General features: G+C 40.2%; 1 protein-coding gene across 5 annotated transcripts in view; it reads right to left on the bottom strand.

Annotated features, from left to right (window-relative positions):
* LOC124776548 (arylsulfatase G-like) overlaps positions 1 to 26,054 on the bottom strand; it is a 127,677-nt gene that overhangs the window by 31,273 nt on the left and 70,350 nt on the right. For all 5 annotated transcript variants that reach the window (XR_007015632.1, XM_047251581.1, XM_047251582.1 and 2 more), the window contains one exon: positions 23,029 to 23,204. Coding sequence is in view for 4 of the 5 variants with exons in the window: in XM_047251581.1 (XP_047107537.1) it covers positions 23,029 to 23,204 (176 nt within the window). In the remaining variant the exon portion in view is untranslated. The remainder of the gene's footprint in view (positions 1 to 23,028; positions 23,205 to 26,054) is intronic.

Genomic DNA, 26,054 nt, shown 5'->3' with positions numbered 1-26,054 from the left:
ATCTTACCACCAGAATATTTAACCCAAGAGGACGCCATCCATCATTTAACCATACAGTAAAACTGCAAGCCCTCGGGAAAAATTATGGCTGTAGTTTCCCCTTGCTTTCAGCCGTTCGCAGTACCAGCGCAGCAAGGCCGTTTTGGTTAATGTTACAAGGCCAGATCAGTCATTCATCCAGACTGTTGCCCTTGAAGCTACTGAAAATGCTGCTGCCTCTCTTGAGGAACCACACATTTGTCTGGCCTCTCAACAGATACCACTCCATGTGGTTGAACCTACGGTATGGCTATCAGAATCGCTGAGGCCCTCGAACCTCCCCACCAGCGGCAAGGTCCATGGTTCTTGGGGGGGGTGGAGGGAGGTGTGAAGAGACCATAATGTAATGAAGCATGACACTATTTCTACCAAACATATTAGACTATCATAATTAGTTCAGTGATCAAATATGGTAGGGATCCACTGCCAAAAGCAATAAGACCAATTAAGATGTTCTCTATTTGTGGGAGCTAAGTTGAGGAACTTAATACGCAGTAAATAGATTAAAGAAATCTATATTTCAAAATTTCAGTCTTTCTTAACTCTGCAGTTGAGCTACTTCCTGAGAAAGTATGGCAAGAAGAAGACTACTTGAACTGATTTTATTCACCATTTCAAAGATATAAAACATTTGAAACTATTGTCTATTTCTTTTGTTGCATCCATTATCAATTAAGATAGTCCTTGTATGGGGTTCTTGACTAAGTTAATATTAAAAATAGACTACTGCTTAAGTCACAAAAAATGTGCAAAAAATACAATATATGTTTCACATATAACTCATCTACGTATCTACAATTTCATACAACTTCAACTCCATAATCATGTCCATTTACATGACAGTGTGATTGCTGAGTTTGTAAGGAGCACCATACCTCCCAATATATCTTAGCAGAAATGACTGCCAGTTGAAGCACTCCAGTTTGATTACATTATATGTACTTTTCATTGCATAGATGTGCAGTGATGAGATTCTCAAGGATGTAGAACATGTCATGAAACAAGAATACACAATACATATTTACATAAAAAGACATATGTTAATGCACCTACTAGAGATCCCAAGTAAAATGATCCTCAAGGATGTAGAATTAGTCACAAAGTCTTAAACATGTTTTCATTTCAAAGGTAATAAAAGGCTTATCACAAAACTTGTGAACATACTGTTCATTGAGGTGGATATAGTAATTGTTAGACTACTCTAATCATGAACTATCAGAGAGAAAATACTGCATGGAACTGTGGGGTGAGGTATCCCATGGGATGGATTCAGTCACCTCTCAGACAGGGTTTTTTTTCTCCACAAATGTCAACCCCTTTCCTTACTGATGTGCAAGAGTTCTGTCGTATGTGTGTTTGTGGAGTGTAGGTGAGTGTAATGGAAGCAAATATGTAGTGTAGTATTAGATTTGTGTTGTATGATAATGATGATGATGATGATGATGATGATGATGAGAGAAGGGAGTGAGAGAAACGTAGTGCTAGCATATAGCCCACTGCTCTGGAATAGCACCAAGGGAACTGCCAAGCTTAACATCACCATCCAACAGATGTGTCACCATCAACAGTGTCATATGCACTCAGTTCACAAGACACTGCAGGGAGGTTTGAAATTTAATTAAGAACATTGGTGCAAAGACTAGTGATAAGAACTTTATGCCACCAGTTCTCCTCTCCCTGATGCCAAATACTGGCAGTGAAAATTTCATCCACTACCAGGATTTGAACCAGCCTACCTTCAAGTTGAGCACTGCCACAGTGCAAGAGTTAGTAACCTTGGCTATGGAGGCTAACTGCTTCTTTACATTGGTCACATTAATGTACTGAAGATGTACAGAGGTTAAGGGTTGGGTTGTTTTGGGGAAGGAGACCAGACAGCGAGGTCATCGGTCTCATCAGATTAGGGAAGGATGGGGAAGGAAGTCGGCCATGCCCTTTGAAAGGAACCATCCCGGCATTTGCCTGGAGCGATTTAGGGAAATCACAGAAAACCTAAATCAGGATGGCTGGACGCAGGATTGAACCATCGTCCTCCCGAATGCGAGTCTAGTGTTCAACGGCTGTACTGCAGTTAATTTTTACTTAATACTCACATGATTTGATATTATTATAATAAGTTCACATCAGTCGGTTCTACTAAGAAAGCAGAAGGAGCTGGCCACCAAAGTCTTTAGGCTCCTCTTAAAGTATGCTTTGTCAGTAATTAGTATTTATTGCTGTCAGGAATGAATCAAAATGTGTGTTCCTGTAATAGACACCTTACCGGACGAAAGTAAGTGACTTCGAAGGTTATTCTTATTTATAGTTCTAGTTCCATGAACTGACTGTTGATCTGAAAAAGATAATTTATCAAGTATTAAATATATTGGGAAGTATTATTTAGTAATCTTATCCATGGACAGGCCCTGCATGCCACTCGTGTTACTGCATTACATGGAAAAGAGAAACATTTAAAAGGAATGGAGAAAGGAGCAATGGAGGAATTGTTATTGAAATATGCTCCTTTCGGTCATTGCATCCTCATATAAAGACATAGGGCTACTAAATAAATGCTTAGTATATTAACATTCAAAAATTTTACTATTTGTGATTATTGTCCTCATATTATCACAAGCAGAGAGTTTATCTGAGAACACTGTCAATATCTCCTGTCAATCTGTGGTACCACAAAACAAAACTGATTGTGCAGTCACATGGAAGGTGAAAACTAAAGGTGTCTTTCAGAACGGAAGGTAAGTGACATAACTTTATACATGTCTCCACATGAGGACATTGTGATTGAAAGGTTATAATGGCATAGATATTTAGGACATTATTTCACTGTCTTTATAGTCATCTTATGGTGATTTCACAATGCCCCAAGACAGACGAAGGCCACTTACAGAAGAAGAATGAAAAGTTATAGAGCTCCTTATCCCTCTGAAACTGACAATCTATCTGATGATCCTGGCAATAATGTTGAACAAGAGAACAATGATGGAGGTAATGTTAGACATTTTATATCATACAGTATATTGTAAGCTGAGTAGCCTAGATGCAAATCCCACTAACTGCATGATAAGTGACACTGAGATAATCATGAAACACTCGTCCCACCCAAACGACAATGCATTGGCAGCGAGAATGTTATTGTAGCATACAAATTTGTTACAGCATACCCAGCCTAAAGTTGAATAAGAAAAATATCCATTTAATCATAACAGACCAAAAGGTGGCTTTGAATGTCCAGATTGGTTAGTCTGATGTCTGTTCACGTGCTTTGTATCCGAATATGCAGGACGACAGCCATGCCTATTGGGCATTTAGCGGGCATTGCACAAATGTTTATGAAGTATACAGAAGTGTAGGTAATTTTGCTCCTATGACAGAAAAAGAAATACCTTCACTTATAGAAATTCACATTCTGATGGGAAACTTGAAATACTCCAGTATTCGATGTTACTGGGAGCCGCAGCTACGTATTTCCCAAATAGCAGACACTATGTCAGTTAACCATTTCCTAAAACTGATACAGAACTTTTACTGTGTTGACACGACAAGTTATCCTGATAAAAATGATCGATTTTGGAAAGTCAGACCAATATACAATTCCATAAGACAACGATTGCTGAGTTTACCAACAGAAGAACATCTTAGTGTCAATGAGCAAATGGTGCCTTTCAAGGGATTACTGCATGTAAAACAGTATGTAAAGGGCTACCGAAAACCATGGGGAATAAAATATTTGCACTCTGTGGAACAAATGGTCAAACGTTTGATTTTATAATATATCAAACCTCAATGACAGAACTTGATCCAGCAATGTTAAAAATTTTTGGTCTTGGTACATCAGTAGTGGTGAAATTAGCAGAAAGAATCAATGAAACAAATGTGCTTCTCATTTTCAATAATTATTTCCCAAATTATAGTTACGGTGCGCCAAAAACACTCCAAGAACCCACCATTTTCAAGTGACAAGGATATGACAAAATGTGGTAGAGGCTCTGCTGAAGAATTGATAAGTGAAGATGGAGAAGTTACAGTAACAAAATGGTATGGCGATAAGCCTGTGGTAATGGCATCTAATTTTGTGGAAATTGGACACAAAGATTTGTGTAAGAGATGGGATAAAACTGAAAAGAAATATGTTGAAATCAACTGGCCAGAAATTATTCAAGTTTACAATCAACATATGGGAGGGGTTGACAAGATGGATTTTCTGATCACAATTTATCACACATTCATCAGATCGCAAAAGCAGATACTTCACATGTTTGTTCATGCAGTTGATATTGCATGTGTAAATGCATGGATTGAGTACAAGAAAAATGCATCACAATTAGGTGTTCCTAAAATAATACCCTTCATTTGCTTCACTTTAGGGAAAATGTGGCCAAAGTACTGACAAAAATAGAAAAGCCACCTGCCAGCTCCCACTAGTGAGAATCCAGTGCCATTCCAAGTGCTTCAAAGCGAGCAAATGCAGAAGTTCGTCCAGAAGCTGATGTTCATTTGGACAACATTGGTCATCTTCCAGTGGATGGTGACAAAAAAACATTTGACAGTTGCAAGAATTCGAGTTGCACAGGAAAAACCAAATTTTATTGTGTAAAATGTAACTTTCACGTATGTCTGGATAGAAAAAAAAATGTTTCTTTGATTATCATTCTTCACAAGTGTAAAACCATAATTTATGTATATAAGTAAGCTTTGTGTAATTTATGTATTTTAGTGAAATAAAATCACATAAAATATTTTGACTTTTTGACTTATACTGCACCCATTTGAACACAATGTCCTTATTTGGGGATGCGTTGTATCCCACCTTTGGGGGGGCACCTCAAAATATTTTACACAGCTGAAAAATCATAATTTAATAATAATAATCAGTGACCCCAGTGATGCAACATAGTCTCAACTGGTAGTGAATCACTTCTCTATCACAAACCATATTGTGTACCTCATCACCTACATACTGTGATGGAGGAGTCAATTAACTAGCAAATTTGGGACAGTGTTACTGAGGAAAGTAGCAGCCTGGTACATTTCTTGTGATTATGCCAAAGAAGAACTCAGATGGAAAGAAGAAACATAGGTTTTGCTGTGGCTATAGGTACCTCAATAATCACACAATTACGGATACATATCCAGTCCCAAATATAATAGAATCTCTGGACAATTTGGGGAAATGTTGGTATTTCTTCACAATGGACCTATGTAGTAGCTATCATCAGCTAGAGGCAGCACTGGAGGACCGGATGAAAACAGCATTTATGGTTTCTTGTGGTCACTATCAATATTGGCATAAGCCATTTCGATTGAAGATTGTCCCAGTCATGTTTCATTGTGTTTGGTGGCTGAAGTTTTGAGAGGAATGAAACAAAAGCAGTGGATGGTGTATCTGGCCAATGTCATTTTTCTTGTAAAATATATGGAAAAGCATTTATGATGATTAAGGGATGTTTTAGACATTATACACAATGTGCTATAAGAGGTGAATTACTTGGGACATGTAATTAGTCATGCTGGGATATGAACAGATCCTATATTGGTGAATACCGTACAAAGCTTTCAAACACCTCAGATGAGGAAGGAACTGCAGCTGTTTGGGGTTAGAGAATTATTATAGGAAAATTGTCCTGAGGTTTGCAGAAATAGAATGTACTCTAACACACTTACTGAAGAAAGGCATAAAGTTCCATTAGGCACTGGAATGTGTAGGCAAAACTGAAAGAATGGTTGATCAACTTGCCCCATATTGGTCTTTCTGAATTACAAAAAGAGTTCACATTATCACATAATGCAAGTAGTTAAGCACTGGGCTGTGTGACAGGAAGTAAAGAGGAAGGAACATGTGACTGCTTACACAAAAAAAATACGGCAAAAAGGAACTACTCTATGGTGGACAAGGAAATGTTAAGCCTCATTTATGATACAACATATTTCTATTGTTGTCTATATGCTCAGAAGTTTAAGCTAACAGTAGAACACATGACACTGAAATGTTTATATGAGATAAAGGATCCATCTACTAGATTAACACAGTGGGCACTTAAGCTAGGTGAACTGAATTTCAGTATAATCCATAAACCTGGAAAAAATCACAGGATTGTACATGTGTACATGGCCTTAGTATAAAAGTACATGTGTGACAGAGTGTAGGTCACTCCCTGGTAGAACAGCAAAAAACACAAGCTGCTGTCTAGGGATGCAAACTATTTGCAATGCAACCCCAGTTCATTATGAATGACAAAGTTTTGTGCAAGACAACAGAACTTGGTTTGCATGTTGTGGTCCCTCTCAGGTTGCAGGAACAAGAGTTTCAACATGCTGATGATCACATGTTACCCATTCATAGGGGCTGTAGAATTGTGGGACAGTAAGCAGCCAAAAATTACTGGTGGTGTACATGCTGACAAGATGTGGAACAATACATTAAAAGTTGTGTACCAGATGTGCAGCAGGCTGAGCTGAGTATCAGTGTCTTCCACTGTAAAGGTTACTGAAAGCAAGTATGTCTTTTGGAATGATTGGCATGCTCATGTTAGGACCTTTTTGACAAAACAGTAGGGCACTGCTATATTCTGACCATAATAGATCATTTTTGTGTTCTGTGGGAATGGTAGAAATGCCAAATCAGCAAGCTGACATGGTAGCACAGGCAATGGTGAACAATTGGTCACTAAAGTTTGGTGTTCTGGACACATTAATCACAGTTGAGAAAGCCAGTTTTATGTCAAAATTGATATTGTGCCATCTATTGATATTCTTAAGTTGAGGACAAGACATTTATAACCACAGGCAAATGGAAGAATGGAGTTTGTGCTTGAAGCAATAGGAAAAATGCTAAGCCACTGTGTGAATAGCCATCACAGTGACTGGGATACTCTTTTGCTATACATTATCACAGCATATAATTCTAAGATCCATGAAGACACTGACCTACCACCACAGGAAGTAATTTATGGCCTGGAAAATACTATCACTATTTGAGATAATTAAACATAAAGTGGGGAAATATGATGAACCAGTGCAAAATTTCATGAAGACATTGCAAGAGGTATGAAAGTGGGTACAGAAAGTGAATACTAAGTCAATACTCAAACATCAGAAATGGATGGGACAGTGCCATGAAAAGCTGTCAGAGTACTCTGTAGGGTAATGGGTGATGTTAAGAAGCTTGTACACTCCAAAGGATGAAAAGGAAGAAATTCGTCACCTGCCGATGTGTATAAAGGTCATACATGTCAGATGTATCCATCCTTTTTGGGTTGAGATTCATTAGTGGCACATCGCTCAAAAAACTGGGGAGAGATAGTAAGAGGAAGGCAGGACAGACCACACCCACAAAACTATGTGTGAATTGCCTTATGCTTTAAGGCCATGGAAGTGATAGCGTATTGAGATTTTTTAAAGGTTTATTAGGCATATTTCTTTTTATGTATCTCATGTCATATGCCATGGTAGAGAGAGTCTGGGGAATAGACATTGTACAAATTAATTAAGTGTTTCTTAGCAATTTAAATGCATTCCTTTATGAGGAGTTTCATTTTTATGTATGGGTATGTATTTTGCTTGGGACTATACAGAGGTCTCATAGCATGGGGATGGTTACATTGCCATATGGCTATAGATCAATAGTCAAATGCGTATTTACAGGGGGATGGTTACATTGCCATATAACTATAGATCAATAATCATATGTGGTTTGACAGGTACAGTGTTAATTTAGGTGTTATGATGTGTGGATGAGCTTTATTCTGGTAGGTTAAAGGTTTTGGGATGTAGCAGATGTCTTGTTAATGCAGTGATCTAGGGAATTTCTTTTGTTATGTTTTGTAGTGAATGTCACATGATGGGAATGGAGTTTGCCCTCAGGGGCTCAGCATTTGTTTGCTGGTTATGAGCTTGGCAGCACTGGGGTTCCAGATCTGGGTACTGGCACGCACCTCTGTCGCTGTAATTTCTGAGCATACTTTAGTGACCACTGTAAGGCATAGTGGCAAAACATTGTATATCACAGGGAGTGAGGATCTTGGCTTGACTGCCTAGATCATGAGGATGTTAAAAACCTCTATAAATAAGTCCTCAATCTCTAGGTGTGTTGCACATCAATGAATGCATGGCTCTTGAGTTGGAGTGGTTAGTGGGCAACCTCTCAGGAACCTGCCACTCCTTAATTGTATAAGTTTGACCTAGGGATGCAGGGCTCTGTCTAGGTGGTTTTTTATTTCCTTAGCTGCTCGTGGAACTGAGATGGAACCCTCAAAATTTTCTCCTTCTCCCCCAGTGGAATGGGTGGGCTGCTGATGGGTATCAGCACCCAGTCCAACAAGAGGACTTGTGGAGTCCTCCTGACTCAGAGATTTTTTGGAGTACTTATGGTAATAGCAAAAAACATATGCTGCTGCACAGAATGTATTTATAACAGTTAAGAGGAAAGAGGGCACCTTTTGCTGTTGGTTCTCCAGCCTGGTTCCTGACAAGCAAAGAACTTCCAGAAAGCTCAGCGCCTCAGGGAGTATGCAGCAGAAACTGAATAGCACAACACGTTGAACTACATCAAAGGTGTTGTGACGTACAGGGATCTGGTTGACATTCCCTGAGGAGAACTGAAAGCTGAATGCACCCAAGAAGACACTGTTGATGTGCAAAGAATAACAAAAAGGGTGGATGGTGATCTAGTGAGATCAAACTCATTTGTATTGACTTTCAACACTACAAAACTTCCATAGCATGTCGAGGGAGGTTTTCTTCACCTAAGCTTGCAGTCTTACATTCCCAGTCCAATGCACTTTTTTAATGCCAGTGCTTTGGGCACGTTAGTTTTGGTTGCAAGGGAAAATCCAGTTGTGGCCAATGTAATCAGGCTACCCACAACACAGCCTGTTGTTCATCTCACCCAAATGTGTAAACTACTCTGGGGATCACTCTGTCTGAAGTAGGGACTGCAGTTTCTTCCCTGAAGAAAGAGAGATATGGAAATTAAAACAAGCACATTCTATATGGTAAGGCCAAGAAGATCTGTAGGGCCATGCAGGCCCCCAAGTTTGCTACCCCATTTGCTTCTGTTCTTAAACAGTCATTCCAGAAGACTGTTGTTGCTACACAAATGGAGATTGTTAGTGGCAGCATTACTACCTGCTTTTTTTCAATGCAATTGTGCTGCTCCAGTTACTTTGAAGCCCCTACCTCCTCTCGGGGCATCAGAAAATGCCATGGTTGCCATCACTGCAAAGCTCCCTGCCCCTCCAAAGGTTCTGTCTTGTCTACTGTCCAGCACTGCCACGATCTGCTCCACAGTTGTCACTTCAAAGCCTTCCCAGACAAAAAAAATCAAAATCCAAGGCAAAGAGCCAGCAACTGATGGGGACAGGAAGTAAGCAGTCTGACAAGGTCAATAATATCACTCTCTCTGACATTTCTCACAATTTGTCTTTGGAGGCGATGGACCTTGATGTCAGAGCATTGATCTCATCCCAAATGAGCCTCCACCCACTACATGCTTCCCACCCTGGCAGAAATGTAGGATAAAAGTGTAACCCCCTTGATAAATGGCTCCCATACTACAGTGGAATATTAATGGGTTCAGGACACATGTGGAGTAACTGATGCTCATAACACAGGAATTCCCCCTGTGCTTGTGTTTGCAGAGAGCACATTTTAAAGCACCTGATGCCCCTGTACTACCGATTTATACCCTCCATTGCAATGATGGCCAAGGGAGGGTTTGCTATGTTTGTCAGTAACACACACCACTCCTCTGTTCTCTTATTGGTTGCTGACCTACAAGCTGCAGCCATTGCAGTTCATTTGGGTCAGAAGATCACTATCTGCATATGACACTTACCTCCACAGGATGTGGTGTGCACTAAGATTCTCACAGATCTTGTAGAATAATTCCCCTGCCCATTTCTCCTAGTGGGTGAGTTGAAAGCTCATAAATATTATGGACCTCGAACTGTACTTGCCCTTAGGGTTAGTCTTGAAGGACCTCATGATGTCTCAGGAGCTGTGGATCTTCAAAATAGGTGTCAAAATAGGTGGTCCCACTCATTTCTTGGCTACTACTGGGTCAGCTTCAGCCATCGACCTCTCCTTCTGTTCTCCAGCCCTTGCATACTCTGCTCAGTGGGAAGCAACTGATGACCTTCATTCCAGTGACCACTTCCTACTGTGGATCCACCTACTAGATGGAGCATTACATGAACAGAGTAAGAACTGGTCATAGCAAGCATTTATGGACTCCATCAACCATTCTACCTGTTCTACAGAAGAAAGGGAAGCCATCAGCAGGGTTTCCAGCAGACACAGTCATTTACCAATAGTGGCAGTGTTGAAACAGGAGAATCTCCAGACAATGCCCAGAGGCATCACTCAGACAATGGCAGAGTATTTTGCAACAACTACTGCCAAAGCCAGTCAGGCTCTGGTGCTCCACTGCTATCATGTGACTTTAGAGAAGGATGTCATATTCAACAATTCTGAGATGTACAACTGACCTTTCTCCATGTGGGAGCTGGACTTGCACTGTCTGAGACTCCTGATACTGCACCCAGTCATGACCAAATCCAGTACTGCATGCTTTGACTTTTCCCAAGATTTGATTGTTTTAATTTGATATGGCAATCAGGCCAGTTTCCCAACTCATGGAAAGAGGCAATTTTGGTGCCTCTCCTCAAACCATGAAAAGACTGCACATGTCCCAGTAGTTACCACAGTGTTACTTAAACGAACCATGTAGGAAAGACTCTGGAATGAATGGTTACCCATCATCTGGTCAGGATTTTAGAGACCAGGCAACTCCTTAGCCATTCTCGGTGAGGATTCCAGAGATTTCAGTGCACTGTCAACAACCTAACCTCACAAGAGGCAGCTATTCAGCAGGCTTTCCAGAGTAAACATCATTGTCTCTTTCTATTCTTTTACATTAGTAAGATGTTTGATACTACCTGAAGACACAGTATTCTTGCACAACTCCATCAGTGGGGCTTTCATGGCCACCTCCCTCATCTGTGTACAGTCTTTCCTGTCTCAGTAGTTATTTTGGTCCCTCGTATGTGACACACTGTTGGATTGTTTTGAGCAGGGGAATGGTGTTCCTCAGGGCAGTGTTTTAAGTGTTACCCTCTTAGCCATAGTCATAAACAGTATCATATCTATGATAAGGAGTCCTGTATAGTGCTACTTGTTTGTGGGTGATTTTGCAGTTTTCTGCTCCTCCTCCAGTGTTGCAACAGTGACTCATCAGTCACAGCCTACAGTTCAGAAGTTAGAGGATTGGGCTGCAATAATGGTTTTCAATTTTCCGCAGATAAATGTGAGTGTGTTCATTTTAATCATTCTCATTGTACTTTTAATTTACTTTACTTGGATAAGAGGGACACCATTCTACATTTCAAAGACTCACTGAGGTTTCTGGGCCTCATGTTTTCCACCAAATTGTCATGGCAATCACACCTGAGAGACCTGAAAGCCAGAACTCATAAAGAACTGAATATCTTAAAATGCCTTAGCCACAGGTCTTGTGGAGAGAACAATGTGAGTCTGCTCCAGTTTTATATGACTTTCATGTGATCATAGCTAGACTAACGATGCACAGTATATGGATCTGTGAGACTCATTTATCTGAAGATTATTGACCTACCCACCAGTTAGCCAAGGTGCTTATAGGATTTGCCCCATACCCAGTCTATGTGCTGACAGTCGGGAACTGCCACTCACCATATGGTGACAGCTCATCATGGTGCCTCCTCACTGCTCTGAATTCATCTGTGTACCAAGTTGCATGGCTGTCTGTGGAATGCCTTTCCTCCAATTTTCCACAAGTAACAAGGCCATTTGGGATACATATGCAATGAGTGTTGGGGTCACTTGGCATGGAGCAAGTACAACCTTGAATCGAGGGTTTTAACTGAAAATCACCTGTTACCCTGGTTATTGCAGAGACCCAGAGTGATTTTAGATTTAGTGCTGTACAGGAGAGATTGTACTCCTGTGTATGTTTTTAGTACATTGTTTTATGACTTTTTAATTGAGCACTACAACTCTGTAGCTTTATATACAGACAGATATAAACAGGTGGATTCCATCAGACACTCTGTTGTTTTCCCTGAGCATATCCTCAAGATCTGACTGCCACAAGACTTTACTGTCTTCAACATGCAGTTAGACACAATCTTGCAAGCACTGGAGTAGATGAGGTGTGTTTTGAGTGCTAAATTCTGTATCTGTTCCAATGCCCTGAGAGCCCTTTGCTCCCTGCAGTGCTTGTGCCCAGCACATACAGCAGCCCAGTGTGTCCAGGATGCCCTCCTCTGACTATGAAAGCTGGTGAGTGGGGGGGGGGGGGGGGGGGGGGGATGTTTCTCCGCTGGGTGCCAGGGCATATGGTTACTGTAGGGAATGAAAAGGTGGATATAGCAGCCAAGGAGACACGTCGTGATCCTCAATTAGCTCAGCATGCCATCCTCTTGCATGCTCTCGCCTTGCTGTTCAGGTACAGATGAGTCAATGACAAGAAGAACAGCTGGAAGTGGCAGATAATAAGCTGCATCTTGTTACATCCCCAATGTAGCCATGGAGTACCTCCTTCCAGCCATGCATGTGGGACGAGGTCATCCTCACTTGCCTTTGCATGGGCCACAGACTTATGCTGCATGGCTTCTTCCACCGGCAAGAGGACCCTGCAATATGTGGTGCTCATGGTGTACAGATCACACTGCACCACATTTTACTAAGACTGTGTTGTCTTTTCAGACCAAAGGTCAGCATCTCACTTACCAACAGATTTGTCATGTTTGCCAAATATACATTTGCAATATTTTGCTTTCAGTAATGAAGCCACAATCAAGAAAAATTAGGTTAGCATTGTTGTTTTTCAGTATTTTATAAAATATGATGTATATCCTATGTAAAAATCTTTTTTATTGTATATGCCTGTTTCAGCATAAAATAAGCAAGGTTTTGTGGATAGTTACTCATATTAATGTTAAACTTTTAATTGTTAATTTTATTAATTCGGACTGTAGTTGTGTTGTCTTCATCGTTAAAAATGTATAAATAGGATGAGCACAAGGCTCAGAGGTGCTCAGTTGGAGACAGTTTTGAGATGCAACCACTGTATCGCACATCTGCGCAATAATCTAATTGTTGTAATACAGTATTGTGACTATGTAGCCTGTTATGTGGAGTGGGCTCCCACTAAGAAAAAGTGGTGCAGTTTGTCATAAATAAACTACTACATAACAACTTGGTACCTGGATTATTTCATGGCATTCACGTAACTTGATCCAGTTAGCAGATGAAGTGGACCGGGACAATGACTACTTCAGCAGCAGCAGCAGCAGCAGCAGCAGGAAGCTGATTACTCCGAGTTACACCAAACTAAGATATGTATAAACAATGAACTGAACTATACATGTGTCACTGCAGAACTAATTACTAAAGTGCAATGTTTGGAAACTGTTCTAGCACTAAACATATGCATTTGTCTCAAAGTTATCTTTGAGTGGTGGAGGCTAAAGTGATCAAAAGATACCTCCACGATCATGCATTCTTGATGTCTATGAGAGATAACTGTAATGACAAACTTTTGAGATTTCTTGTCTAAATCAAATAATCTCTTTCAATATCAGAATTTTTGCCACAATTGCAATTTCGAACAGATTCGTTACAGCTGCAGCAGTTATGACATAGGGTAAGGTTCTGAACCTGACAAATCCACTACTGTACTTGTTCCACAAACATTTGGAAATATTACCTCCTAAGAACATGACCTTTCCAGACAATACCTTGGATCCCAACCAACTATGCTCTCTGAATGAGCTTATTGCAGTGAAGAAGGGGAGCAAACGTTTCAACATAAACAACAGTACTGCATTGGATAACATGACAAAATCTTTGTGATAGGGATTTTATCTTTGAATACCAACTTGATCCTGGTTTTCATTTGAGCAGGCCATATCTATTTACAATGGAAAACCACCCATCCCACTGAACTCTCTGTATACTGAACTTACTGTATACCAACAAGTGGGTCACACCTAGAGTGTAATAAGTCATAAAGATAGCAGTCATCGGACATTGTGGATTGGACTAGGCTAATGGGAAATCAATTGAAATGATTATAAATTGGTTTCAAAAGAAAATGTAAAATGTGCAATGTAATGTTTAAGTAATCCATAGATTTAGTTGCAGCCTATGATTCAGTGGACTGAATCTCCTAGCAGGCTACAGAACCTGTTATCAGGAAGGCCAGAGTGCTGCCTTCAAAATTTGGCTGCCAGGACCAGAATACTGCTAAGCCAATCTGGTTCAAGACAACAAGTTTGGCACTCAAACAAGTGAGGTTACCACTTGTCAGGGCCTGACACTGCACTGTGTGTGCCTCCCTATGAGACTGGAGGCAAACCCCATTTGAAACATAGCTGGTGAAATTGGCATAAAAACTAGCTATATGGACCTAGCAGTACTTGTTTTTAGCTGCTGTCTGCACCAAGAACAACTTCACCTCAGCCATCAACCTGATATGTGTCATCCAGTCTCATCAACAACTAATCACTGCCTCCATTAGCCACTGATCTATGGGCTGCACCTAGGCTCAATGCTGCCAGGGCCTGAACTTGCACCAACCAACTGAGCTGGAACCTCTTGCAGACTGTTATCAAGAGACTCCTGGGCACTGCCAAGGGGGTCCTCGATTCACAGTCGATGGCTTGATGTGTCCTGCACCTGACCTTCAGCAAGCTGTGAACTGACCGTCACACTTGCACTCTGCCGTGGGTCACAGCCATATGCTCACCAAGATACTACTGGTACACTTCTACTTTGGCTGCCTTCCTGCCTTTCATCCTCACACTGGCCAGTGCCCACATGCTGCTGTGTGTTTTGCTGAGGTAAGCCCTGTTGCCCAGGGTCTGCATACACCATTGACGCTTCGCCCGTGGCCCGCCACCTAATTCATTATTCTGAGACATCTTCCTGACATATTATGGTGTCAATAACTATTGCACCACCCTGACACCATAACAGATATAACCTTTTCTAAAATTTTTGAGAATGCTGGCAAAAGTAAAACTGGATGGAACTTTGATGATATTTATTTATCTCCTTTCTTATACAAAGATTTAAGTTCTGCATGTTTCACCCATTTGGGAAATTTTTCACTGATAATTGACTGGTTGCACAAATAACTTAATATGTTATTTAACTCAGAAGAATACTCATTATTTAAATGTGCTAATATTTTATCACAACCACTAGATTTTTTCTTTTAATTATTTTATGGGGACATTACTTCTGCTGGTGTAGTAAGGATCACAGTCAAATTACTGAAGTTATTTGTAATGGCTGGTCTGAAATATTTTATGACAGCATCTACCAAATTTAAAAATCCCATCTTTCCAGTGACAGTTATTCTTGTTGAAAAGTTTTGCGATACTATGAATGCGTCTTGTACTAGCCTAATGGAAAAGCAATTGGAGCAATAAGTACAAATAGATGTAAAAAGAAAGATGTAAAATATACTGTGTAACATTTAAGTAATCCACAGATTTAGTAGCAGGCTGCAGTTCAGGTGGACTGAATGTCCTAAAGGTGCTGTCTGCTACTCTTAATTTCTGGTTCTGACACTCATCAACTTTCAAATGCAGTTAGGACTTTAGCAGTCAAAGTGTTGTATTCTTCATTCATGTCATGAGCACTGTATACATCACTCAAATTCATGTCTTTGAAAAGCTTCCTAAAATAATCAATTTTTGGCATACTGACTACCCTCTTGAACTTAGATTTAGTAAATTTTGTATCCTGATTTAACAAAAGGACACATACAGGGTTTTACAAAAAGGTACGGCCGAACTTTCAGGAAACATTCCTCACACACAAAGAAAGAAAATATGTTATGTGGACATGTGCCCGGAAACACTTACTTTCCATGTTAGAATTCATTTTATTACTTCTCTTCAAATCACATTAATCATGGAATGGAAACACACAGCAACAGAACATACCAGCATGACTTCAAACACTTTGTTACAGGGAATGTTCAAAATGTCCTCCATTAGCGAGGATACATGCATCCACCCTCTGTCGCATGGAATCCCTGATGCGCTGATGCAGCCTGGAAAATGGCGTATTGTATCACAGCCGTCCACAATATGAGCACAAATAGTCTCTACATTTGGTACCGGGGTTGCGTAGACAAGAGTTTTCAAATGCCCCCATAAATGAGAGTCAAGAGGGTTGAGGTCAGGAGAACGTGGAGGCCATGGAATTGGTCCGCCTCTACCAATCCATCGGTCACCGAATCTGTTGTTGAGAAGCGTACGAACACTTCGACTGAAATGTGCAGGAGCTCCATCGTGCATGAACCACATGTTGTGTCGCACTTGTAAAGGCACATGTTCTAGCAGCACAGGTAGAGTATCCTGTATGAAATCATGATAACATGCTCCATTGAGTGTAGGTGGAAGAACATGGGGCCCAATCAAGACATCACCAACAATGCCTGCCCAAACGTTCACAGAAAATCTGTGTTGATGATGTGACTGCACAATTGCATGTGGATTCTCGTCAGCCCACACATGTTGATTGTGAAAATTTACAATTTGATCGCGTTGGAATGAAGTCTCATCCGTAAAGAGAACATTTGCACTGAAATGAGGATTGACACATTGTTGGATGAACCATTCACAGAAGTGTACCCTTGGAGGCCAATCAGCTGCTGATAGTGCGTGCACACGCTTCACATGGTATGGAAACAGCTGGTTCTCCCGTAGCACTCTCCATACATGGACGTGGTCAACGTTACCTTGTACAGCAGCAACTTCCCTGACGCTGACATTAGGGTTATCGTCAACTGCACAGAGAATTGCCTCATCCATTGCAGGTGTCCTCATCATTCTAGGTCTTCCCCAGCCACGAACAATAGGCTGGAATGTTCCGTGCTCCCTAAGACGCCGATCAATTGCTTCAAACGTCTTCCTGTCGGGACACCTTCGTTCTGGAAATCTGTCTTGATACAAATGTACCACGCCACGGCTATTGCCCCATGCTAATCCATACATCAAATGGGCATCTGCCAACTCCGCATTTGTAAACATTGCACTGAATGCAAATCCACGTTCGTGATGAACACTAACCTGTTGATGCTACGTACTGCTGTGCTTGATGCTAGTAATGTAGAGCAATGAGTCGCATGGCAACACAAGCACTGAATTCAACATTACCTTCCTTCAATTGGGCCAACTGGCAGTGAATTGAGGAAGTACAGTACATACTGACGAAACTAAAATGAGCTCTAACATGGAAATTAAGCGTTTCCGGACACATGTCCACATAACATCTTTTCTTTATTTGTGTGTGAGGAATGTTTCCTGAAAGTTTGGCTGTACCTTTTTGTAACACCCTGTATGTCATGGCCAGACAGGCCACTGCTTATTGGATTGTAAATAAAAATTTTGTTCATTGGACTTTACTGTAAAGATATTATCAGTTACAATAATGTAATTAACATTAAAAGTGATCAGGAAGAGACTACTTCAGTGCACAAAGAGCAAGTGACAGGCATGATAACAAGGGACAGGCAGTCCTCTGGAAAGAAGGTATTGTAAGATGAGGAAATATCAGGTACAGGGATAAATTTGAATGGGAACGGTATGTTTTTCAACTTATGTTGATATCACCAAATGCAATCTTTTATTTCATGTATGTCTTTTGCTGTCTACACTTTAGGTATTGTAAAGCAGATTTGAACACAGATTGTTACACTTTGAAGTGGAGTGCAGCAATTTTCAACGGATTGTATAATTTATACAAATGCTTTTGTAATTGTACTAGAAGAGAAAAACAGTGGTAAGCATGATTTCCTCATAATTTACTTATGTAAGTGTTAAGAATGAAATGTGAATGTAGTTTGTCTGCATAACTCACTTGGAATAATGTCTAGTAAACTATTAACAAATATCTACATACAGTGGGGGAACACTGGACAGTGCCGCAGACTTATGGAGGGAGGCTTGGAGCTCTTCAGAGGTAGAGTTATGACCCTAAAAATCTTGGAAAGAGTGCTGCTGCAAGAGCAGGAAAACAGCCATACAGGAAGGCATCAAGCAAATGTTACATATCATATTGAACATTTGGAAATGAACACATGAGTGGAAGGAAACAATTAAACAGTTAGTTTGCCGGAATCGTAACAGAAGTGGACACAAAAGGAGGGGGGAGTCAGATTTCTGCATCCATATCAATGCAACAAATCTGTGTGTACTTTTTTGTGTGATTCTAGATGATGGTACTGAAGGCAAACACCAGTAAATACCAGAAATATTTTTTGAATTTTTGTCAGGTCAATATTATCTCAGCTGCTTTTCTGAAAATTTTCATGTAATTTTATACACAATATGTTACACTTCAATCAAAAGTTTATGACAAAAAGTTACTTTATTTTCACTCTTACAATTGACATGTAGTCAAAATTGTTTTTTTAAAAATATTTGAAATTAAAAAACACTTGGCACACTTAAAATTTCTATTATTAATTACACGATCTAGTACTGTTTATTATGTTTATTTCTTGATTCATGTATAAAATAATAATCTAAACCAATAGAAATTCACTTGTCAAGAAAAACTGTAAATCCTTTGGAATATTGTTATTACCAGAGTGGGAGAGCAGTAAGAATGCCTCTGATGTGATCAGATGTATTTTTTTAGTTTGGATGAGCAATGTAATTTTGGCTTTGTTAATGTGAAAATTCAAAAGACAGTGTGATATAGTAAAATTTAATGCAATAAATCATCATAAGAACAAAAATTCTGCAGAGACATACTTCATAATTATTTAGGACCTAAAATGTGAGAATTTCAGAGGTGAACTTCATGGACAGTACTGCAACCTGTGCATTGTCATGTGAGAATCCAGAAAAGGAAGAATAGTTGGGTAGTGAATGACAATTAATTATAGCTAAGATACAGTTGTGATATTAATAGAAAGATGGAAACATGTACAAATGAAGAAAGGGGTAAGGTAGGCCAGGTAAAGAATAGAAGACAACACAAAAAAGAGGTATAGATGTTAAAGAAGATGAAGGAAAAGAAAGAGTTCTTAGGCATGATGAAAGTATGACAATGTCGGGAAAGTCTGCAAGACAATGGTAAGAATGCACAAGAAATATCAGGGACTGAATGACCAGATAGAAACTGCAAAAAATGAACTCACTAACAACAGTGATAGGGTTAAGAAACCAATCAGAAACATTTAAAGAAAGGAATACACAACTCAAACAGTGGTCCTACATTTGTATGGTGTAGTGATTCACAGATAGGATTTCTTAGAAGATATTCACTCAGCAAATTTGAGCTGAAAGTCTCTTTATAATCAGTTGCATTTTTACAAGCTTTTACAGGAAAATACTCAATTTCTTTGTGGCAATTTGACAGACAATTTGATGAACATATTAAAAATGGGAGCCAGAAATATTAAGACCACAGTCAATAAAACTGAATGTACACTGATGATCCCATGTTTAGTCAGAGCATAGTCATTTCATTTCCTAAATCTTTGACCAATTTCTTAGATCAATATTGGTCACACACACAAGCCAATGACAACTCTCAATAGATACCTACAGAAAATGTGGTAGAAAATCCAACACAATATGAGATACTTTATTGAGACAATGGGTATGGGTTCCTGTTCTCCTGTCCTGTTGTCATGTCCTAGTTCATGAACCACGGGCAATGTATGAGTGGCCAAGTAAGTGGTCCTGACAGTCGGGATACCAGTTACTTTGAAATAAGGGTGGGCATCTCGGACATATTCTGAGTCATGGTCACCTTTGTGCTCAGACGGCAAAGACTACCAAATCCACCGGTTAGTCCCTCAACCGTTAGGGGTAAAACTCAATGGGATCCAGGGCAAGTAAGGCTAGCAACCTGCTTCGCTGGTACTTTAAATATGATGCTGGCAACAATCAGAGCAAAATGCCTCAGACCTTTGGAGGTGACAGAGTCCCACCTCTAATTGACAAACCAGGGACTCCTAAGATATGACTCGGCAAACGAACGGTAACGAGATGGGGAGCTATTAATATCAATGGGGGCTACTCTGGGAAGAAGGTAGAGCTGGCAGAGGCTGCAAGTAAGATGGAGTTGGACGTTTTAGGTGTTAGTGACATTCGGGTAAGGGGTGAGAAAGAAGAGGAAGTGGGAGAATGCAAGGTCAACCTGTCAGGAGTCAAAGCAGGAATAGCACAATGGGGTGTAGGGCTTTACATCAGGAAAGAAATGGAACCCAGCGTAGTTGCAATAAGTGGATAGATTTGACAGTGTCTAGCAAGAAAATTAGGATTGTGTCAGTATATTCGCATTGTGAAGGGACAGATCAAGATAAGATGGATAGGTTAGAGTAAAGGACAAGGACAGTGTTCTGCTCATGGGTGATTTTAATGCCAGGATTGGAAATCGAACAGAAGGGTATGAAAAGGTTATGGGTAAATTTGGAGAGGATATGGAGGCCAACAGGAATGGGAAACAACTCTTGGATTTCTGTGCCAGTATGGGCTTAGTAATCACAAACTCCTTTTTTAAACATAAGAGCATTCACCGGTATACTTGGGAAGGCAGGGGAACCAGATCTGTCACTGACTATATAATAACAGATCAGGAATTCAGAAAGGCTGTGAGGGACACATGTGTATTCAGGGGATTCTTTGATGACACTGATCACTATTTAATCTGCAGTGAAATTGGTAATGTGAGGCTGAAAGTGCACGAGGTCAGGTCCATATGTAGGAGGATAAGAGTGGAGAAACTTCAGGATAAGGAAATCAGGCACAAGTACATAACAGTGATCTCAGAAAGGTGCCAGTTAGTTGAATGTAGTCAATTACAGCCATTGGAAAAGGAATGGACAAGGTACAGGGACACAGTACTAGAAGTGGCTAAAGAATGTCTTGGAACAGTAGTGTGTAAAGGTAGGATGAAGCAAACAGCTTGGTGGAATGACACAGTCAAGGCAGCCTGTAAAAGGAAAAAGAAGGCGTATCAAAAATGGCTACATACTAGAACTCAGGTAGACAGAGAAAGTTATCTTGAAGAAAGAAACAAAGCCAATCAGATAATTGCAACATCCAAGAAGAAATCTTGGTAAGACTTTGGAAACAGGATGGAGACTTTGGGTCAAGCTGCTGGAAAGCCATTCTGGAGTGTAATTAGCAGTCTGCAAAAGGGAGGTAAGAAGGAAATGACAAGTATTTTGGACAGGTCAGGAAAACTGCTGGTGAATCCTGTTGATGCCTTGGGCAGACGGAGGGAATATTTTGAAGAGTTGCTCAATGTAGGTGAAAATACGATCAGTAATGTTTCAGATTTCGATGTACAATGGGATAGGAATGATGATGGAATTAGGATCACATTTGAGGAAGTGAAGAAAATGGTCAATATATTGCAATGCAATAAAGCGGCTGGGGTGGATGAAATTAAGTCGGAACTCATCAAATACAGTGGAATATCAGGTCTTAAATGGCTACACAGGATAATTGAAGTGGCGTGGGAGTCGGGACAGGTTCCATCAGACTGGATGAAAGCAGTAATCACACCAATCTTTAAACATGGAAACAGAAAAGATTGTAACAATTACAGAGGTATCTCTTTAATCAGTGTTGTGGGTAAAATCTTCTCAGGTATTGTTGAAAGGAAAGTGCGAGTATTAGTTTAGGACAAATTGGATGAAAATCATTGTGTGCTTATGCCTCTTAAAGGTTGTCAGGACCAGATCTTTAGCTTACAGCAAATAATGGAGAAGTGTTATGAGTGGAACAGAGAATTGTAACTATGCTTTATAGATCTAGAAAAGGAATATGACAGGGTTCCTAGGAGGAAGTTATTGTCTGTTCTACAAGATTATGGAATAGGAGGCAAACTTTTGCAAGCAATTAAAGGTCTTTACATAGATAGTCTGGCAGTAGTTAGAGTTTACAGTAAATTGAGTTCATGGTTCAGAGTAGTTTCAGGAGTAAGACAAGGTTGCAACCTGTCTCCACTGTTGTTCATATTATTTATGGATCATATGATGAAAACAATAGACTGGCTGGGTGAGATTAAGATATGTGAAAGCAAAATAAGCAGTCTCGCATATGCGGATGACTTAGTTGTGATGGCAGACTCGATTGAAAGTTTGCAAAGTAATATTTCAGAGCTAGATCAGAAATGTAAGGACTATGGTATGAAGATTAGTATCTCCAAAACGAAAGTAATGTCAGTGGGAAAGAAATATAAATGGATTGAGTGCCAAATAGGAGGAACAAAGTTAGAACAGGTGGATGGTTTCAAGTACTTAGGATGCATATTCTCACAGGATGGCAACATAGTGAAAGAACTGGAAGCGAGATGTAGCAAAGCTAATGCAGTGAGTGCTCAGCTACGATCTACTCTCTTCTGCAAGAAGGAAGTCAGTACCAAGACTAAGTTATCTGTGCACCGTTCAATCTTTCGACCAACTTTGTTGTATGGGAGCAAAAGCTGGTTGGATTCAGGTTACCTTATCAATGAGGTTGAGGTTACGGATATGAAAGTAGCTAGTATGATTGCAGGTACTAGTAGATGGGAACAATGGCAGGAGGGTGTCCACAATGAGGAAATCAGATGGTGGGGTCATGTTACATGCATGGGAGAAGCAAGGTTACCCAAGAGACTCATGGGTTAATCAGTAGAGGGTAGGAGGAGTCAGGGTAGACCAAGGAGAAGGTACCTGGGTTTGGTTAAAAATGATTTTGAAATAATAGGCTTTAACATCAGAAGAGGCACCATTGTTAGCACTGAATAGGGGATAGTGGAGGAATTTTATAAGGGGGACTATGCTCCAGACTGAATGCTGAAAGGCATAATCAGTCTTAAATGATAATGATGATGATGATGATGATGATGATGATGATGATACTGAAACAAAAAAGTCTGTGCAATTAATTTGACATTTAAAATTATTGATAAATATATGTTGTTCTTTCTTACCTCTATGTATCCTGGCCATAGCACTAAGCTGGGAACTCTGTGACCACCTTCCCAAACAGTTTGTTTTGCAGCACTTCCTCCTCCACCTCCATGCAACACATCTCGCTGCCATGCTCCTACAAAGGGGCCACTTGACCCAGCTAAGTCACATTTTACTTCCCATGGTCCATTGTCACCTAAAACGAGAACAAATAAATTATAGTTTGCATTTATAACAATGTTGTTAATACTTAAGTAATAGTTTCAACAATTCTGTGAAATTAAGCATTTTACACTGAGAGAAAAGAAGGCAAGTAATGAACAAATTACACCAAAGGAGCAAATTCAAATTCAGAATTGCAAAACATAAAATGTGGATTGCCACAAGATTTGGTACTGGGTGCATTCTTATTTTTGATCTACAAGAAAGATCTTTTAAAGGCTTTAAAGGGCCATTCAAAGATTGTAATGTTTGCTGATACTGCAAGCACACAACTGAATGGCCCTAAACTCAACCATAACAGAACAGCTATGATGAAAGCTGAACAGGCCAGTAACTGGTTGACAACAAGAAACTTTTCTCACAAAGACTTACATAATGTAATTTATGTGCCAATAAACTGTTGGTGTCATAAACTGACATTAATAGTCATGTACTATATGAAACACTGTATGTAAAATTCCTTGCAGTCCACTTTGATAACAAGCTATAATGAGAACACACAGATAAATTGATCAAAATGCTCAATCCTCATGGATAATAAATTGGAGTGGCACCAGCATGTGGAAGAGATAACCAAAAGACCCAGTACTGTCTGCTTTGCACTCCTAAAATCTCTTTATAGTATGGAAGGGTGCAACAAAAATATTGCGTTAAGTTGATAACTTTCTACCTTGCATAAACCTCTTTGGGGACCTAGAGTTACATTCCAATACATATAGTCTCTAATTGTATTTGCAGTGAATGCAGTATGAACTCTGCAAATGCCAACCACAATAGAAGTAAACATAATTTCTTCCATAAGTTTTACTTCCCTAATTGGGGTTCATAATGGTGTTTTACACTCTGGTGCAGAAGTCTATAACATGTTGCCAGGCAAGAAATTTCAAATCCCCAGATATTCAAAAACACAGTAAAGGAATACTTCATTAGCAACTCCCCATGCCATTTATCAGAGTATTTGGGTTCAGAGATGTAAATACCACATCTCTCTAACATTTGTATTAAATAAATCTGGATTTTGTCAATATATAGCTAGAATGTAGTGTATTGTGTGAGGTAAAGTTTTTATTTGAAGTATTAATGACAATATTGTGAGTGGGACAGATTGGTGCTCACCATATAGAGGAGATGCTGAGTCACAGACAGGCACGCCTAAAAACTGCTAAAAATGAGAGCTTTCCACCAAAAGGCCTTCTTATAAAGTAAACACACACATACACACACACACACACACATTCATGCAAGCACACTTCACACACACATGACCACTGCCTTTGGCCACTGAGACCAGACTGTGCAGGATGGAAGAAGCAGTCTGAGTGGTAGAGGTAAGGAGGAGGCTGGGTCAGGGAGGAAGAGAGATAGCAGGGCATGCAGTTGGGGACAGTAAAGTGCTGCTTGTGGAAGCATGCAAAGATGTGGTGGGGACAGAGTAGGGCAGAGGTGTAGTCGTGAAGTAGTTAGACGAGGGGGGGGGGGGGCGCTGGGAGTGGAAAAAGCAAGAAGTAGAGGAAAGGAATCAGAAAGACAAGTAGAGGAGGGAGAGAGAAAGAGAGAGAGAGAGACACTAGTGGGTGCACTGGTGGAATAAAATCACTCTCTCTCTCTCTCTCTCTCTCTCTCTCTCTCTCTCTCTCTCTCTCTCTCTCTGTCCATCCACCCCCCTCCTCCTCCCATTTTCCACCCCCACCCCCCCCAACCTCCCAACTGCACCAAGCTGTCATACACTGTCCCCATCAGGTCTCTGCATACTCTCACCACCCCTGCTCTGCTATCCCTCCCCCTCCCCACCCCAGCTCCTTCCTTACCTCTACCACACAGACTGTGACTCCCACCATGCAGTCACATGCAGGCTGGACCAGAGACAGTGGTCATGCGAGCATGAGTTGTACTTGTGTTGTCCACTTTAGAAGAAGGCCGTTTGGCTGAAAGTCCACATGTTTAGCAGTCTTTTGGTGTGCCTGTACGTGACTCAACATCTCCCCTATATTCTAAGTGGCAATCTATCCTTTTCATAGTATTTTCATTATTCCATTCTGGATTTTCCATTGTTTGTTTGAAGCAGTAGATAGCAGCTGAGTAGTGCAAGAGAAGAAGCAGAAGCATTTTTCAAAGCAGTTGTTTTTTATTTTCCCTAATATACATATATAAAGTAATCTATAAGTAATTATCAGTACTTCTAGACGTAATTATCAGTGTGAGTAGTTAGCACTAGTCATAATTTGTTGTTGGTATATTTTACAGAAGTAGCCAACAGGGGTAGTCATAAATTTTGAATTATCATCTTGAACAAATAAAGTCAGGTAGTTAATTTTTTGTTTATTTGCACATACATGTCTGCAGTCTTGGTACAAAAGGAAATCCACAAGCCAAATTACCACAACATCCTGCTAGAGGAACCCAAACAAAATGGCACCTACTATCTCCAATTTAACAATAAATTATGCAATTTTGTTTTTACTATGCCAGTGGTGAGCTATCCTACTATGGTACAGTAAACTCAATACGTACCAGAACTGCAGGTATAATTATGTGACTCTATCTTCTCAAGCTGCTGTTGGTTGGAAGGGTCCGTATGGCACAGGCTGTGAAGCAGTCATTGAAATGAAGGATATCATGTTTGGCAGCATGTTCAGCAAGACGACATAGAATTTTTGTGGTTTTCCTAAATCAGTACCAGGGAAAAGTGGGGGTAGTACCAGTGAAAAGCCACAGACAGTTTCCAGACCCAGCTTTGTCCACCTCAGTCTTGTGCTGTATCTCTAATGACATTGTCATTGACAAGTCATTAAGCTTTATTCTTTCTGTCTCTACAACAGATCAA

Source organism: Schistocerca piceifrons, chromosome 2 (assembly GCF_021461385.2).
Source record: "Schistocerca piceifrons isolate TAMUIC-IGC-003096 chromosome 2, iqSchPice1.1, whole genome shotgun sequence".
NCBI lineage: Eukaryota > Metazoa > Arthropoda > Insecta > Orthoptera > Acrididae > Schistocerca > Schistocerca piceifrons.
This window is presented reverse-complemented; position numbering and strand designations above follow the sequence as displayed.